Below are 18,195 nucleotides of genomic sequence, written 5' to 3' on the forward strand. Positions count from 1 at the left end.
AGGTGAACTTTATATGCTTTGCACAAGAGTTTAGATTTTATTTTGTAAGCGAGACTTCAGAACTTTTTTTTTTTAATTTGTTTACCTCATTGGTTCTGAAGATAATTTATAGAATCTCTATCACTAATCCAATAGTTAGTACAATGGACAATTAAGGTTTTTTTATTTTTATTATTATTTTTTAAAGACAGTCTTGCTCTGTCAGCCATACAATTATAGCCCACTGCAGCTTTGACTCTTGGGCTCAAACAGTCTTTCCACCTGAACCTCCTGAGTAGTTAGGACTGTAGGCGTGCACCACCACGTTTGGCTAATTTTTGAATTTTTTTTATAGATGGGGGTCTCACTGTGTTGCCCAGGCTAGTCTTAACTCCTGACCTCAAGGGACCCTCCTACCTTCATCTCCCAAAGTGTTAGGATTACTGGCATGAGCCACTGTGCCTGGCCAGCTAAGGTTTTTGATGTACAGTAGAATAGAACATAGGATACAGTAGCATGGAAAGTAGCCAGTATTAAAGTTGTAAATTTAATATGTCCTGTGAGTAATCAAAATGGGTTGTAACAGGTTCTATCAAATTTATTATAAATTTGTATAGTGTTAACAAGAAATGGAAACTTTGTAACCTCCATTTTATTCCATTGTTAGTGAATACACTTTATAGGTTAGTTTTTTTCTTATGTAACTTACTATGTAAAGTGTATGGTTAATCTTAAAACTTTTCTCCAAGTGAAATGTTTAACAAAATGTATTTATTGGTGATCATATAATATATCAAATTAACCTTCCTACTTGACACACTTGAATTACAAAAAGGGCAGGGTTTGGTTTCTTTTTCAGGTAATTTGATTTGGTAGTCATTGTAACCAGCTGTTTTGTGATGTTTGTGGGAATAGGGGTAAGTTCAGCCATGATAGTTTTAAAAAGCATCTATATTGACTATATAGCTGAGGGATTCTATAAAAGGAGCTAAATGTAGTTTGTACTTATTGTATGATGTAAAAATAGGAATTGTCACTGGGGGAAGCATACAGACATGTAAACAAATATATCATCACTAAATTAAAATTCACTAATATAAAGTAGTGGTCAAAGAAGGAGGAGGAAATGGAGGAACTGAGAAGTTACTGTTGCTATCTCTTTAAATTACTGATAATAAATTTTATAATGAGTTTTCATGAGTTTACTACATGAAGGGAAAAAATTGAAGATTGCTGAAGTATAGAGGGAAGACGTTATAGTCGTAGATATTCATTTACTCATTGAAGATTAGAGGTGTGTTATTTCCCAAACGTTGTACTAGGCACTGGGGATGAGAGTAAGAAGATACAGTTCAGTAGGAGAACTAGAGATGATTACTCTAGAGTCTTGAATCTAGTTGCTTTGACCTCTTCAAAGTTTCTGTCATCTCCTGTAAGTATTGAGAGAGACTTTAGAAGGGACAAAATATTAGGAACACTAATTGATCTTCTTTAAAAAATAAAAATGCTAACTGGAAATTATCCTGCTTTTAGGCTTTAAAACAGAGAGAAGCAATCCTGAAACTCATCTTGAAAATGAAAATGTAAGTAGAAAATAAAATTTTTTCCGCATCCTATAAATATGATGTTCATAAAGTTATTTTAGGGAAAAATGAGGAAGGAATCTGAGAATGATATACTCCAGGGATCCCCAGCCCCTGCAGCCACAGACTGGTACTGGTCCATGGCCTGTTAGGAACTGGGCCACACAGCAGGAGGTGAGCTGTGGGCTAGAGCTCCACTTCCTGTCACATCATCAGCGGCACTGGATTCTCATAGGATTGCAAACCCTATTGTGAACTGTGCGTGCGAGGGATCTAGGTTGCTCGCTTCTTATGAGAGTCTAATAATAAATGTAATGCACTTGAATCATCCCCAAACCATGCTCTGCTCCTCCACTTTTCCAGGTCTGTGGAAAAATTGTCTTCCACAAAATCAGTCCCTGATGCCAAAAAGGCTGGGGCACTGATACACCTTTGAACTTGACCTGAATCCTTTTGGTTGCTTATGTGATTCAGTAACTATCGTATATGTGAGTTAAAGATACTTTTCTTATGTTTTTAGAGCCACGTGCTTTTGTATATGTGCATTAAAATGCTGTGATAATTTTCAGACTAGTCTCTGATTTTATGTAAGATACATTTGTTTTTCTACAGAATTTTTTTGTTGTTGTTTTTTACTTAATTGCATTTTTTTAACCTTTCCCTGTGGTGATGAAAATTGCAGTATTTTTTGAAGTTGAAATTTAAATTTAAGAAGTTGTGATAATCAAAATCTTCAATAGCTTTTGTGTTTAATGTTTTTTTGGTCGCATGGTTCAAAATTAAAGTATATTTAATAATATACAGAGAAAAATCTTCTTCCCTTTTTTCCTGTATATATTTTTTCTTTTCTTTTCTTTTCTTTTGTTTTCTTTTCTTTTCTTTTTCTTTTTTTTTTTTTTTTTTTGAGGCAGAGTGTCACTCTATAGCCCAGGCTGGATTGCAGTGGCACAGTGTCCGCTCACTGCAACCTCTGCTTCCCAGGTTCATGTGATTCTTGTGTCTCAGCCTCCCAAGTAGCTGGGATTACAGGCGTGTGTCACCACACCCGGCTAATTTTTGTATTTTTACCATTTTTTTTTTGTATTTTACCATGTATTTTTACCGTGGTTTCACCATGTTAGCCAGGCTAGTCTTGAACTCCTGGCTTCATGTTATTTCTCTCTACTTTTATTTACTTATTTTTTACATAAACTATCAATAACACATACACACTGTTCTGTGCGTTACTTTTTTTTACTTATCTTTGAGATCTTTCCATATTAGCATCTAGTATCCTTATTCTGTTGTCTCTCCTTGTTTTTGCACTACATAGGATTCCATTGTATGGACATTCTGGAATTTAGTTAATGCTTCATTGAAGGACATTTGGATTGATTCTGGTCTTCCCTATTATAAAAATTCTACATTTAATAACCTTGTGTGCATGTGATTTCATACTTGTGCAGGAATATTAGTAAAGTAAATTATCCAGGAGCAGAATTGCTAGATCAAAGGTTAGAGTGTTTATAATTTTGGTAGCTATTGCCAAATTGTTCTGGTTTACTCATATTCCTGTAATAAAGAGTGCCTCTTTTCCTGTAGTTTTACCAACAGAATGTTATGGAACTTCATGCCAACTTGATAGGTAGAAAATGGTTATCTCTCTGTTTTTTTGTTTTTGTTTTTGTTTTTTTTTCTTTTTTGAGACGAGGTCTCTCTCTGTTGCCTAGCCTGGAGTACAGTGGTGTGATCAGGGCTCACTGCAGCCTTAAGCTCCTGGGCCCAAGTAATCCTCCTGCCTCACCCTCCCAAGCAGATTACAGGCATGTACCACCAAGCCTGGCTAATTCTTTTTATTTATTTATTTATTTTGTTGAGACAGGATCTTGCTGTGTTACCCAGGCTGGTGTTGAACTCCTGGGCTCAAGCAGTCCTCCCGCCTTGGCCTCCCAAGGCTGGAATTATAGGCATGAGCCACCACACCTGGTCAAAGGTGGTTATCTCATTAAAGTTTTAATTTGCATTCTTTAGGGATGGAATGAATAGTGTATGTTTAAGAATCATTTGAATTTTTTTTCTGTGAACTGTAATTCATATATTTTGCCCATTTTTCTGTTGCAGTGCTCCTTTTCATAATAAATCTGTAGGAACTCTGTGTATTATGGAGATTTGCCCTTTGTGTGATTTGAAAATATTTTTTTCCAAGTTGTCTTTCGATTTTATTGGAGTTTTCTCTCCCCCACCCGCCCCCAACTTTACGGCTTCTGGATTTGGAAAGGCTTTTCCCACTCCCAAGTTTATAAAAGAATTTTCCACACTTTCCAAACTCTTGCTACCTGTTTTCCCAAAACTTGATAACTGCATATAATTGAGTAACATGGTATTCCTTTTAATCCCAAACTTAACATCTAAACTCACTGTTAGAACTCACTATATAAACTAATAAATCAAATAGATTCTGATAGTGAATGAGCCTTAGTAGAAATGCTACTTTTATCAAAATACTTGTATTTGTATGACTTCCCTCCTTCCTTGAATTACCATAAACCCCATGGCTAATTCTTCTCTAGCCATACCCTACTTCCACACTTCCTATTTTTTCCCATTATAGCTCACCTGTAAATGTTTTAGTTGTATCTCTAAAAGAAAAAGATTCTTTTTTTTACTCTAGCCTCATTGCCATGTTATACCTATCAAATAGTTGACAGTAAGTCATTATTTTCATTATCTAGTCTATGTACAAGTCTCTGATTATCTCTTTTTAAATACCTTTTTTTAACCATGTATTTGTTTGACTCAAGATCCATATGAATTTCCTAATTTGCAATTATTTGATAGTTTTTATGTCTCTCTTAATTTATGGGTCATAGGTTCTTCCCTCATCTTGCTTCCTACCCCGCACCCACCCTTTTAAAATTATTTACTGGAGAAACTAGGTTGCGTTTGTCCTGAGTTGTCCACAGTCTGGGTTTTGCCGATTGCAGAGGAGTAGTTGTTCCTCTAAAATTGGTAGTTGGATCAAGAGACCAGATGAAGTTCAGGTTGGTGGGGAGGAGACACAGGATAGGACAGCACAGCTTTGTAGGCAGAATTATATTCTTCCATCAGGAGAAACATATCTCGGTGGCTTGTATGTTTTACATTTCAATCTTTAACATATTTGGAATTTAGGTAGATGATATGCAGTATGAATCCAACTTTGGTTTTGTTTTTCTAGATGGATACCTAGTTGTCCAATACCCCCTTTTTTGTGTGTGTGATGGAGTCTTGCTTTGTCACCCAGGCTGGAGTACGGTGGTATGATCTCTGCTCACTGCAACCTCTCCCTTCCAGGTTCAAGTGATTCTTGTGCCTCAGCTTCCCGAGTAGCTGGGATTACAGGCACGTGCCACCACGCGTGGCCAATTTTTTGTATTTTTTCAGACACGGGATTTCATCATATTGGCCAGGCTGGTCTTGAAGTACTGAGCTCAAGTGATCCACGTGCATCGGCCTCCCATAGCACTGGGATTCCAGGCGTGAGCCACTGTGCTCAGCCCATTTTTTTTTTTTTTTTATAGCCACTAGAGATGCCACTTTTACCAAATTCTCATATGTATTGACTGTGTTTCTGGCCTTTAAATTCAGGTCTTGGTCTTTTGTATGTTTATGCCCTAGCATCATACTGTTTTAATTATTGAGGCTTTGTAAGTTTTAGTATCTGGTAGAACTGTATATCCCTTTTTGTCCCCGAGCCCCAAGGTTATTTTAATTCTTTTTCTCTGCATAAATTTTAGAATCAATTTGTCTTACGTAGGAAAAAAAACAAACATTAATATTTTGGGGGGAATCTCATTTAAAAGTATCTTTTTGATGTTGAACTTTTCTGCCCAACGGTATATATGTCTTTCTGGGTTGTTTGCCTTTGTGTCTTTCAGTAGTATTCTAATGATTTATTTATTTTTTAAAGAGATAGGCTATCTTATCAAGCAGAGTTCCATGGAACTTACAAAAAAAAAAAAACCGAAAGAGATAGGGTCTCACTTTGTTCTCACTCTGTTTACCCAGGCTGTTGTGTTGTTTTTCTTAGGGTCTCACTGTATTACCCAGGCTAAAGTGCTACAATGTGATCATAGTGCACTACAACCTTGACCTCCTGGGCTCAAGTGATCTTCCCACCTCGGTCTCCCAAGTAGCTAGGACTACACACATGCTTCACCATGCACAGCTAGTTGTTTTTTGTTCTTTAAAAAATTTTTTGTAAAGAAAGGGTCTCACTATGTTACCCAGGCAGGTATTGAACTCCTGGCCTCAAGCTCTCCTCCTGCCCTGGCCTCCCAAAGTGCTAGGATTATAGGCGTGAACCACCATTCTCGGCCTGTTTCCTTAAAAACATATCAAAATAACATATAGTGTATGCAAAAGTTTAAAGAACCTAGCAAATTACAAAGATTGGGATCAGTGGTTATGAATCATTTTGGAGGAAGCGTGTCATAGGGCCCTTTAAGAATGAGATAAAAGTAGTCTTTTCTAAGAAAACTACATATGTACATGAAATGTGTACACCTGAAATTCCTAAAATCCTCCATGTTTTTTAGGTAAGGAACTTCGGTCCTAGACAAGAAATCAGTAAAGAAATCAGCAACTTCCGCCTCCTGGGTTCAAGCAATTCTCCTGCCTCAGCCACCTGAGTGGCTGGGATTATAGGCGCACGCCACCACACCTAGCTAATTTTTATGTATATATATATATTCTTAGTAGAGACGGGGTTTCACCATGTTGGTCAGGCTGGTCTCAAACTCCTGAGCTCATGATCCGCCCGCCTTGGCCTCCCAAAGTACTGGGATTACAGGCATGAACCACCGTGCCCAGCCGCCTTTTAATTGAATTTTTGGTAGCTGCTTTCAAAAAGACATTGTGTAATCCTGTCACTTTGAGAGGCCAAGGGAGGTGGATCACCTGAGGTCAGCAGTTTGAAACCAGCCTGGCCAAGATGGTGAAACCCTGTCTCTACTAAAAATACAAACAAATTAGCTGGGCATGGTGGCTGGCACCTGTAACCCCAGCTACTTGGGAGGCTGAGGCAGGAAAATCACTTGAACCCCAGAGTCGGAGGTTGCAGTGACCCGAGATCGTGCCACTACACTCCAGCCTGGGTGACAGAGTAAGACTGTCTCAAAATAAATAAATAAAAAGTGTAGTTGTGGTGCTGTTTAGATAAAACACAATTGGTAAACCTTTAACAGTGATAGACACCAGTGAAAAGTTTAGAGAAGAAAATAAAGGGGATAGTTAACAAGTTCCTTTGAATTAGGATGGCTATGATGTGGCTAGACATTTAACAGGTATTAGAAGGTAGTTACTGACAGTTTTGGAGACTTCAAGTTAACCAGTACAGTTATTTAATTTAAACCATTTTAATGAAGGATCATATTGCATGACTGGAAGTTTGTAACATTTTTGAAATGTAATGTGGTCTAGTGTAGCTGGAGATGATGCAGATGATTTACATATAGCTAATTAATATAAGTGATGAAATTTAAGCCCTTTTTCTTGTAACATAGCCATAAATTACACAGGTTATTTAGTTTCACATTTAAACTTAAGAAGTTACTCATGCCAGTGCTGGGCATGATGACTCATGCCTGTAATCCTAGCACTTCTGAAGGCCATGGTGGGAGAATCACTTGAGGCCAGGAGTTTGAGACAGGTCTGGGCAACATGATGAGACCTCACCTCTACAAAGAAATTTTAAAATTTAACTGGGTGTGCCTAGCTACTCGGGAGACTGAGGCAGGAGGATCACTTGAGCTTAGAAGTTCAAGGCTGCAGTGAATGCACCACTGCATTCTAGCCTGGGTGACAGAGCAAGACCCTGTCTCTAAAAAAAAAAAAACAAATAAGAGGAAGAAATTACATATGTCTCTAAATTTTAGTATTTAGTATTCTGCTTTCTTAAATAGTACTGTCTTTTCTTTTAGGATTATGTTTTTCATAGCTACAGGAAATTTTTTTTTTTTTTAAGACGGTCTCTGCTTTGTCACCCAGGCTGGAGTGCAGTGGCACGATCTCAGCTCACTCTAGCCTTCCTGGGCTCAAGTGATCCTCCTACCTCAGCCCCCTAAGTAGCTGGGACTACAGGTGCATGCCACCACACCCAGCTAATTTTTTGTATTTTTAGGAGAAGTGGGATTTCGCCATGTTGCCCGGGCCAGTCTAGAACTCCTGAGCTCAAGAAATCCACCCATCTCAGCCTCCCAAAGTGCTAGGATTACAAGCATGAGCCATCCCGCCCAGCAGATACAGGGAATTTTTGGCAATTCTGTTTCTTATTCATAAAACCACAAAGTATAGTTTCTAATCAGTTTTATGTTGCAAAATATGAATGCTCCCTGGATAACTGCTGACATGAGAACATCTTGTCATTTCCCACTGGTCGGTATTTGTATGCTGAAGGATTACTGCTACTTCAATAAAATCTGAAGAAAATTCATTTAATTTTGTTAAAGATGCCTCAAATCAGTAGCACATATATTTATTTGGTAAACTGAGCACCATCATGCTTATACATTGTGGAGCTGAATGAGGGTTTTTTGTTTGTTTTTTAATTCACATGAACTTCCAGAGTTTGAATTCTTCTTCTCTGAATAAAAGATTGAAACTTTTGAAATGATACCGTGTTCTACTCTTTTACAATTCTTTTATTGATAGGTACTCCTTAACATGATTCACTTATTTTAAAAAGATAGTGTAGTGATTTTGGCTTAAGGTTTTAAGTATAAAAGAATTAGCACTGATAAAATGTATACCCTATGAAGGTATTTTGTCTGATTTTAAGGAGGTAGCTTTTTTCCCTATACAAACTGACCTGAATTTACTTTTATATGATATAGCAGCAATAGTTGTTTGTTTTTGTTTTTTGTTTTGAGACAGAACTGAGGATCTCCTACATTCTAGCTGACCAGCCTCGTCATTCTAGCCAGACTGGAATGCAGTGGTGTAATCGTAGCTCACTGCAGCCTTGAACTCCTTGGCTCAAGTCATCCTCCTGCCTCAACCTCCTGAGTAGCTAGACACCCAGCTAGTTAACAAAAAATTTTTTTTGTTGAGATGGGGTCTGTATTAGCCCATTCACAAACCACTATAAAGAACTACCTGAGACTGGATAACTTATGAAGAAAAGAGGTTTAATTGACTCACAATTCCACAGGCTGTACAGGAAGCATGGCTGGGAGGCCTCAGGAAACTTACAATTATGGTGGAAGGTGAAGGGGAAGCAAGCACGTCTTACCATGGCAGAGCAGGAGAGGGAGAGAGTGAAGGGGGAAGTGCCACACACTTTTAAACCATAAGATCTTGAGAGAACTCACTATCATGAGAACAGGGGGAATCTGCCCCCATAATCCAATCACTTCCCAACAGGTCCCTCCCCTAACATTGGGAATTAAATTCAACATGAGACTTGGGTGGGGACACAGAGCCAGACCATATCAGGGCCTCCTCATTTGCCCCAGCTGGTCTTGAAATAAAATTATAAGTGTAAAATGCTTAGAATACAGAGATGTTATTTACAAATATACTATTATTGGTGGATATAATAATAAACAACTGCACATAAGTATCATTCTTTCAAGTTATTTTTGAAGTCTGTTAACTTATTTTGCTGTTGCTGCCTATACTCAAAATCTTTTTAACTTGGGAATTGCTTTCAGAGTTGCCTAATGAAAAGGTTGTCATTATTTCATGGTTTATCTAAAAGCTATTTTACAACAAAATGAACTACTTTTAGAGTGCTTGCCATGTGCCAAGCATTTTGGTGAGCTATACATTGTTTTATTTAATCCTCGATTAGTCCTGTTTTTACAGCTGAGGAAACTGAACCCCAGAGAAGTTATGTAATAACTTGCCAGGATTACACAAAGAAGTGATGAAGCCTACTCTTAACCATTAGGGTATGGTACCTCTTAATTAAATCTTGCTCCCCCAGTGACGGGAATCTTCTTTTCTTTGTTTTCTTATACTTGGTTGGTTCATCTTTCTAACTGTATCATCTTGTCAGGCACAAGATTTGTGAGTGGTTAGAACATAGGGTGGCCCAATAACAGAGTGGTCCAAAGACAGGAGGAAGTGTTGGATGTTTAATTTTTAACATCTCATAGTATAGTTTGGAAAGCTCTTTAAAGTAGTTTGTTAAATGTATGAAATATTTCAAACAGATAAACAAATAGCCCTATTCCACCCATATTTAACAGGCAATTTTAATGTATTTCCACATTTGCTTCATATTTTTTTTAATTAAGTACAACTTTAAGCAACCACTGGCCATCTCCCATTATCACCATCATTGGTAAACTGCTGTCCAGGAGTTGATAGAGTGTATCAATCCCATGAATATATGTGAACAGATACCTAATACATGTGTATAGGTATATGTTATTTTATTCTTTTACAAACAGTAGAAAATTAGATCCTTGTATGTGTCTGTCTCTTAAGGACACATGAGAAGAGTTTCTCAATTCACAAAAAATTAAAAACTACAAAGGCAAGGGAATAGAGAAGTCTGACTGTAATCAGACTTAAAGCTTCTGTATCACGGGATAACATGAACAAAGTGAAAAAACAAGCCGCAACCAAAATATTTGCAACCCTATAACCATCAAAGGACTAAGATCTAAATTATATACATGTATGTACATTAAATCACAGGTGCTGTCACCAGTCCTAAGAACTCACTGATGTGGCAGTACATGAGACATAAGTTAAAAATCTTCCAGTATTGTGAATTTGTCCATTTTATATGTAATTAAATAAATTTTGCTGTATGTTTTGAGGCCATGTTACATGTATGTCTACAAGTGCAGAATTGTTATATTTTTCTGGTGAAATTTTTTTTATCATTATATAATGGATTCTCAGTTACTCATTTTGAGTAAAATCTGATGTAACTAGAACTACATTAGCTTTCTTTTATTAAAAGCTGATATCTTTCAGCCTTTTACTTCCTGCTTTTCGTTGTTTTTATTTCAAATGTAACACAAAGCCTGTTTTTTTCCTTTCAGCATCAGTATGTCTTTTATAAACTTCAAATAGCTACAGTTTGGGTTCTTCTGTATAAAATCTTTTACCAGCCAAGTTTAGTCCATTTGCATTTATGGTGATTACTCATAAATTTGGATTCATTCATTATTATTTTAATGCTTTCCATTTATGCTTTTTCTTTGCTTATTTGTCCCCCTCTAGTCCTGAGTTTGTTAATACTGCTCTTATATTCTTTATTCTGTTTTTCTCCCTTCCTCTGTTGGTTTGGAAATTACACATTCTCTTTCTTTCCTTTAGTGGTACCCTTTCTGTCCTTTAGTGGTACCTATGTATTTTGACATACATAAATAAAGTCTAAGTTAATAATATCTGTACCCTCTTTTTAATGCTTTAATTGTAACACTTTAGAATACCTTAATGTAGATGTCTCCTCTGTCTTACATGTTCTTATTATATAGCATTTTAGCTCTACTTTGTTTTTGTACTCCAAATGATTATGACTACTATAATTATTATTACTACTATTTATATAGCTAAAGTTTATTTAGATTTATCCATGTATTTACCATTTGCTTTGCTTATCATTGCTGCTTGCACTCCTGCCCTCTGGGTTCAGTTTTCTTTTTATCAAAAAACGTGATTTATCTTCATGTAACCCTCACGTTTAGGAATAAGAGCACTGTCATGTGAGGTCACAGTTGCAGAGCTGGCAGTGTTGTCTCACCTTCAAGTCTCTTGTCCTTGTGTAGAGTTGCTCTTCTTCCTAAAACACTGTGTCTTCCACAAATACAAAGGGAATTTAGTAAATATAATACAAATGCAAATGGGAATTTAGTAACTATAAGGTGGCATTTCACATCAGTGGGGGAAAGTAAATGTTGCTGTAACAAGTGATGAGCTAAATGGGGGAAAAATACAGCTGGACCTCACTATATTGTGTTCAAATCCTGGCTCTGACCATGTTTACCTGTCCAGGTCTCATGATTCTTATCTGAAAATGAAATTGATAGTTTTTGAGAAGATTAAATGAGAATAATACATACAAAGTACTTACCCCAGCGAATGAGACATAAGAATCATTTACTAGATGGTAGTCATAGGTTTTTTCCTTGCTTATTTTCTCTTCTTAATCTGTACATAAGTTTAGTATGATTAGACTATCTCAAGTCTATTATGTGGCTAGGACAGTCACTTAATTGGCTTGACTATAAGCTTAGCTTGAGGAGCAAAAGTTTAGGAGCTAAATTCATGTTGAGATAATAGAATACCAAGCATTACAATTAAAAGGAATGTTAAGAGTTTTTTTGTGTGTTTTTCTGTAATGGACTCTGGAGTTAATTACATTTGCCAAGTACTGTATGTTGAATATATTACAGAAAAATGTCACCTCGGTACCTTCTTGAGAGATATCAAAGCAAGTCCAATATCTGTTCTTCCCCATCACTCTACAGTGTATCTAGTAATAATTATTTGTCTTAATCATAAGGACAAATAATGAAAATTATATTTCAAATTTCTAAGCTTTTGTGGTTAAAAAAGCTTCTAGAAACTATTGTTTCTCCTCCCATGCTGTTATAATATGCTTAACTTTCTTCAAGATGGGTGTTTGGTAGTATTTGCAATATATTCATTTTTGTTTTTTAAGCATGTTTTTATATTTGTTTAAGGTGGATAGGCATGTAGACCTGCTAGAAGTTGCCCAGGAAACTGATGGCTTTTCAGGAAGTGACCTAAAAGAGATGTGTCGAGATGCTGCCCTCCTCTGTGTTAGAGAATATGTTAATTCTACATCAGAAGAAAGGTATATTATTTTGACTTGATTTTTAATACTTGTCAAAACCTTTTAGAGCTTTTAGGTTAGTTTCTTTTATTTTGCTTTATATTAGAAACGCCACTTATGAAATAAAAGGTAAATTTGGATTATCACCCCCTGCAACTTTGTTTATTGCCATTTTTCCAAAGCAGAATTCTGAAAATGAAGGAGGGCAGAATTGTGGGAAGGGTCTAGAATGAAGGAGAAAAAAAGTTGAATTTCTTCTGATGATCCATGGAAATTTCACATGTAAATGTGAGGAGAGTTGGAAGTATTGAAGACTAGACCTCAATTTGTTAACGAATATGTATTTACTAAACAAAGAAACCATTTATCACTGCAGCAAATTTTACTTGGAACCAGTTCCAAAGTGTAGTGAAATTGAGAATCCAATTTTTTACCAACCTTATTTCAGCAAAGATACTAGTGAACTGGGATAATTCAGCCCTAGTGAACCATGTCCTTTAAGGAAGTTTCCTAAAAGGCTACTTGCCTGTTATACTGCATTTCTTTTCAGAATATCAACCTTCTAACAATTTCTGTGATTCTTGGTCAACCCCAGTGTACTCTTTGGGGTTGTGTTAAAGGAATTCTCCAACTCTTGTCCCTTTGTTTCTTGGTCTCCCTTCCTCACCTTCCTAGTGTTTTCACTCCTTGCCTGTGGTATTCATATATATAGTTGCAGTGTGTTGCCATAGCAAACTTCAGCAAAAAAATGTTTTGCGGGCTTTGATATAGAAAGGTCTACATGAAAGCTACTCTGTCAACTGGTAGCTGTGTATGCAGTGGCTCTGGACCTATCATCATTAGTGTACCCTCAGAATCTACCGTCCAAAGGTTTTTATTCTCTTCTCCTTTTTTGAGACGGAGTTTCGCTCTTTTGCCCAGGCTGGAGTGAAGTGGTGCAATCTCAGCTCACTGCAACCTCTGCCCCCAGGTTCAAGCAATTTTCCTGTCTCAGTCTCCCAAGTAGCTGGGATTATAGGCACCCATCACCATGCCCAGCTACTTTTTGTGTTTTTAGGAGAAACGAGATTTCGCCATGTTGGCCAGGCTGGTCTCGAACTCCTGACATCAGGTGATCCACCCACCTCGGCGTCCCAAAGTGCTAGGATTACAGGTGTGAGCCACCGCTCCTGGCCAGGTTTTTATTCTTATATATAAGATTAGGAGGAGAAATAACCAACCAGTCAGTAAATTTTGCTTAGGCAGATTATACTAATAATGAAAGATCTATTTTTTTGCTGCCTCAAAGCCCTGAAAATTATATTTCAGTATGAGAAGTCTGGCTAATTTTATATTTCCTACTGAATTTCATATTTTATAATTTTATATTTCAGTATGAAAAATCTGGATGGACTTGGGTTATCATAACTTTCCTGAATGTTTTTCCCTGAATATCTATAAATTACAAAGGAGCCATAATATTCTGGATTTTGTTTCTCATTGAAGTAGGGAGGATTTGGATTAGTTGGTTTTTGTTGATAGTGAAGAATTTTACTCTCAATTTGTAAAAAGCAAAACATGCATGTAAGTATATACCTAGCAATGATAGTTTTTAAATTACAGTTTTCATGGGAATAACATGATTTTTTTAATTGGAGTTACATTCCCATTTCAATAAACTATATAACATTTTTTACCTTATGGTAATATTGTGTACTTATATTCTAGATGTGAAGTCTTTGATTGTAGCTATTTTAGCTTCCTACTTCTTAGCAGTCAGTGCTTTTAAAAAATTCCTTATGATTTTTCTATGTGTAGAGAATTCCTGGAAGCATTTACATGAAACTGTTCATTGTGGTTGTCTTTGGGGGTCTTGAATGGTAAAGAGATCTCATTTTATTAAATCTTGGTAAAATATTTTAGGGAGGTGTATTCTAAAATTATTTGAGTATTTGATGGTTTTGTTTGCATTTTAGCCATGATGAAGATGAAATTCGGCCTGTTCAACAGCAGGACTTGCATCGGGCAATTGAAAAGATGAAGAAATCAAAGGATGCAGCATTTCAGAATGTTTTAACACATGTTTGTTTAGATTAAGAGTAAAGACCATTTGTACAATTCAGTGATCTAGTTTGGTGTGTCCTCTTATCAGTCAGTGGAAATAGAATGGAAAGAGTGCTCTTTAAACAATGAGGGAGCTCAATGTTTATGGTTTTATACTCTGAATTCTAAGTTATTGAGATATAGTTGTTACATAAGTGGTATTACTGTTTGTCAAAAATCATGAGGAGGAACAGTTGAATCCAGCCTGAACGTGGGTGCTTGTGTTTGACCTCTTTAGCCATATTGTACAGCCTTATAGAATCTAAGCTGGTCTTAAAGTCATAAATGATTCATTGGGTCATTAGTGAGAAACGAGGATGTGGTTAGGTGCTGGTTCCTAGACATGTGAGTATGCATTTGTGTGTGTGTGTGTATGTGTGTGTATATTAAATGTATATATCCACACATTTTATATTGACATTCTGTAGATATGTTTGAATACAGAAACCTTTTTTACCCCAACTACTGAATCCAGGAGTACCAAATAATATATAGTAAAACTAAGATTTAAGGTTGTGTCAAAAAGGTACAGTGATTCAGCCATTTCCATTTGTCATTTGTTTCAACCTTTTTTAAGTTGAGTGTTTTTCTTTCTGCAGTTGATTAGTTGGATCCTCCACATCTTGCATATATACATGGGCTCAATTATTATGTTTGTCAGGATAATCAAATAAAAATACTAGTTCGTGATCAGCATTGAATGGTTGTTAGGCAGTCATGTGCTCAACACTGATTTCACCTCTTTCTGTAAGTATACTGAGTATAAACTTTTTAAGTTTAAATTGATTTACATGAAAGTGGATTAAAAGACTTTTCAAAAGAAAAGGTTTGAAAAACCTCAGTGCCCTTTAATACATGTACATTTCTTTCCTTTCTTCATTTAATGTAACATATGTCTGTTGTAACTATGTTTCTTAAATATTATTTTAAGGTTATGTGTTCTTTAATTATGGTCAAATATAATTTGGTCACCAAAAATGAAATAATAGTTTAAAACAAGTAGCTGTTACTAAGTGTGCTAAAAATACTCATTTTGTAATTAATTTTAGTTTTCTTAGTATATTATAAATTGTGCCCTGGTCAAGTACAAATGTACACATCAAAATGCCCATATTGTATCTATCTGTAGTCATTTAATGTGAATTATATGTGAAATTTTTTTCAATATTTTACTAACCAGAATTCTGTTATAGGCACCTAAACACGCAGCATGAGGAAAACGGCACAACACAATCTTGAGGTGCCTTCTGAATCATCAGATTAAATTACACTTCATATGTTTTTGCTTTTACTGTATTTATTTTAAAACTCTCAATCTCTTTTCATGTATTACTGGATTTATCTGATAATGTCTCACAACAATCTATTAGATCGTTTATTCTTCGGTTGTACTTTGAGTGGTGGGGTAGAAGTTTCAGGTGAACACTGGATAACAAAAAGCAAGTTATGGAAGATTGTGAAGAGGATGGAAAAATTGAATACAAGATACCAAAAATGAAAAAAAAGTGTCCCATTTTTAATAACTATTATACTATTATTTTATAAATGTGTAATAAAGGGGTCCCTCTTTATTGGTTGTTCTCCACTTAATCTTTGGTCTTTTTCAGTAATTTTAAATTTTCTGGGACTTTCTTGGTTTATAAAACTTGTGTTTAGACTTTATCTTGCTATGGAGTTTTCACACTACAATAGCATCTATCCTAGTATGTAGTCATTTCTGTTTTAATGTGAATTTCAGTAATTTAATCTGGTGACATATTAATCAAAAATAAGGAGTAATGTATACCTCCACGTGTCCTTTCTTTTTGTCTTCTCTTAAATTCACAATATCCAGTAGGAGTGGTTATTCAATTTCTTTGTGGTTTTAATCATCAAATGAAGTTAGAGAAGTATACTAATCCCAGCAACTATGACTCATCTAGGCATGTTAAGACCATAAAGTAATTCAGGAAACTATTTTCCTGATTTTTAAATAACTTTTAGTGTTATGTAACATCTATCCTTCTGTTTTAGACATGCATTTCACATATGTAGTTGAATCCTAGATTCTAAGATAATTCATTTTGGGTAATACTTAAGAGTACTGGATCTAGAATCAGGCTTCCTGAGTTTAAACTCGGGCTCCCCTTTAACTAACTGTGTGTCTGTGAGCCCCCGTTTCTCGTCTGTAAAATGGAGCAACAGTGGCACTCATCTTAAAGGGTTGGATAATAAAATAATGCATGTAATGCCCTCAGCATAGTGCCTGGCACAGAATTACTGCTCAAATGTTAGCTGTCATATTAATATTGTCACTTTCGCACACTGATGTACATATCCTGTTGACCAGGCTCAATCTTTAAGCATTCTCCATGCTTAAACCAGTTCCATAATCCCTAGGCCTGTACTCTAGGGATTGAGACTGAAAGGATCACTTATGCCATGTTTCTCTAAAAGCATCATTACCGGAAGACTTTTGTTAAGTCTGATGTGTCTCAAGCTATTCCCAGGCCTTTTTATGTAGAGTTTAGAAATGAAGTAGTTGAATCAGTTTAGTATCTCCTTTACTATGTCTCTCCTTTCAATCTCAGCCAACCCCCCACCTGCAGGTAAACCCAGCACTCATGATATTAAGAGCTGGGTTGGGGTAATCTATTCTGTATGCATCATAATAGTCTAACAGTATTTAGTAGCTGTAACTTACAGGTTTAATGCTAGATGAGGATGTTTCAAGCCGTGAGTGTGCTTGTGTAAAAATGGCGGCAACATCATCTTGGTAGGAATTTTTTACTTGAATTGTTATTGTGGGAAAATGTTAACAGATTTCTTCTGGATAAAGAAAATAAATTGGATGATATATATTTTATGTTTCTTTTTAGCTTCTCTTAAAATCAGAATATTGAACAGAATTCTGATATGCTGAATATATATAGTGCATGGCTGGGTGCTTCAAATGAAGTCATAGAATAATTCTATCTAGAACTGACAGAAATCTTTACAGAGCCTTCATTATTAAATTTGTTATAGATTTAGTTATCAAAGAGTTCTCTAGTCTTTTTTTTTTTTTTTTAAAACTAAAGCTCTCTTTATTTACATGCATAGGAAAACATTCTGCCTAAATCATGATGTTAATGAAAATCATATTGAGGTGAACTTTAACCTTATTAAATATGGGCTTCTAACCTAATTAACTAAAATATAATTGTCATGTTTGACACAGATGCCTTGTGCAGATAAATCAAACCTAAAACCACTTAGCAATGTGAGTAGATACTGAAAACATCCCAGTTACATTGGTGTAAAGTTTATACTATTTATTAATGGCCTATAAGGGTCTCATTACTAAAACACTGAAGTGGGATTATATTTTTGTAATTGTCTAATATTTACAGTCATAAAACTGCATGAGAATACTTTCAGATACTAGCTTTTGTGCTTTTTAAATAGGTTACAGTGAGTGTTAATATTGGGTGTGGAGTGCATCAAGGACACAGGTTTGTTAACCATGACAACTCAGTTGTAAAACTACAGCCAAGTGCACCTGTAGTCTCAGCTGCTGGGAAGGATCACTTGAGCCTAGGAGGTGAAAATTGCAGTGAGCCGAGATTGCACTATTGCCTCTAGACTGGGTGACATAGTGAGACTCTGTCTCTACAAAAAAATAAAAAATAATAATGAAACTAAAGCCAAAACATTGAAATAGTTACTGACATGCAAATTTGGAACTGAAACTAGAACAGTGGTATATATCCCACTGTTCTGAAAATACACAGCTTCCAGAAATTCTTTTTTTTT

At 35.9% G+C, this 18,195-nt stretch overlaps 1 protein-coding gene across 1 annotated transcript in view; it reads left to right on the forward strand.

The window, feature by feature from the left end:
• ATAD1 (ATPase family AAA domain containing 1) overlaps positions 1 to 17,441 on the forward strand; it is a 66,616-nt gene extending 49,175 nt beyond the window's left edge. Inside the window, 3 exon segments of the mRNA XM_017868862.1 lie at positions 1,513 to 1,566; positions 12,227 to 12,360; positions 14,295 to 17,441. Of these exon segments, the coding sequence (XP_017724351.1) occupies positions 1,513 to 1,566; positions 12,227 to 12,360; positions 14,295 to 14,415 (309 nt within the window). The 3' untranslated portion in view covers positions 14,416 to 17,441.
• Positions 17,442 to 18,195: the final 754 nt, after the last annotated feature.

Source organism: Rhinopithecus bieti, unplaced genomic scaffold (assembly GCF_001698545.2).
Source record: "Rhinopithecus bieti isolate Rb0 unplaced genomic scaffold, ASM169854v2 scaffold_4655, whole genome shotgun sequence".
In the NCBI taxonomy this organism is placed as follows: domain Eukaryota; kingdom Metazoa; phylum Chordata; class Mammalia; order Primates; family Cercopithecidae; genus Rhinopithecus; species Rhinopithecus bieti.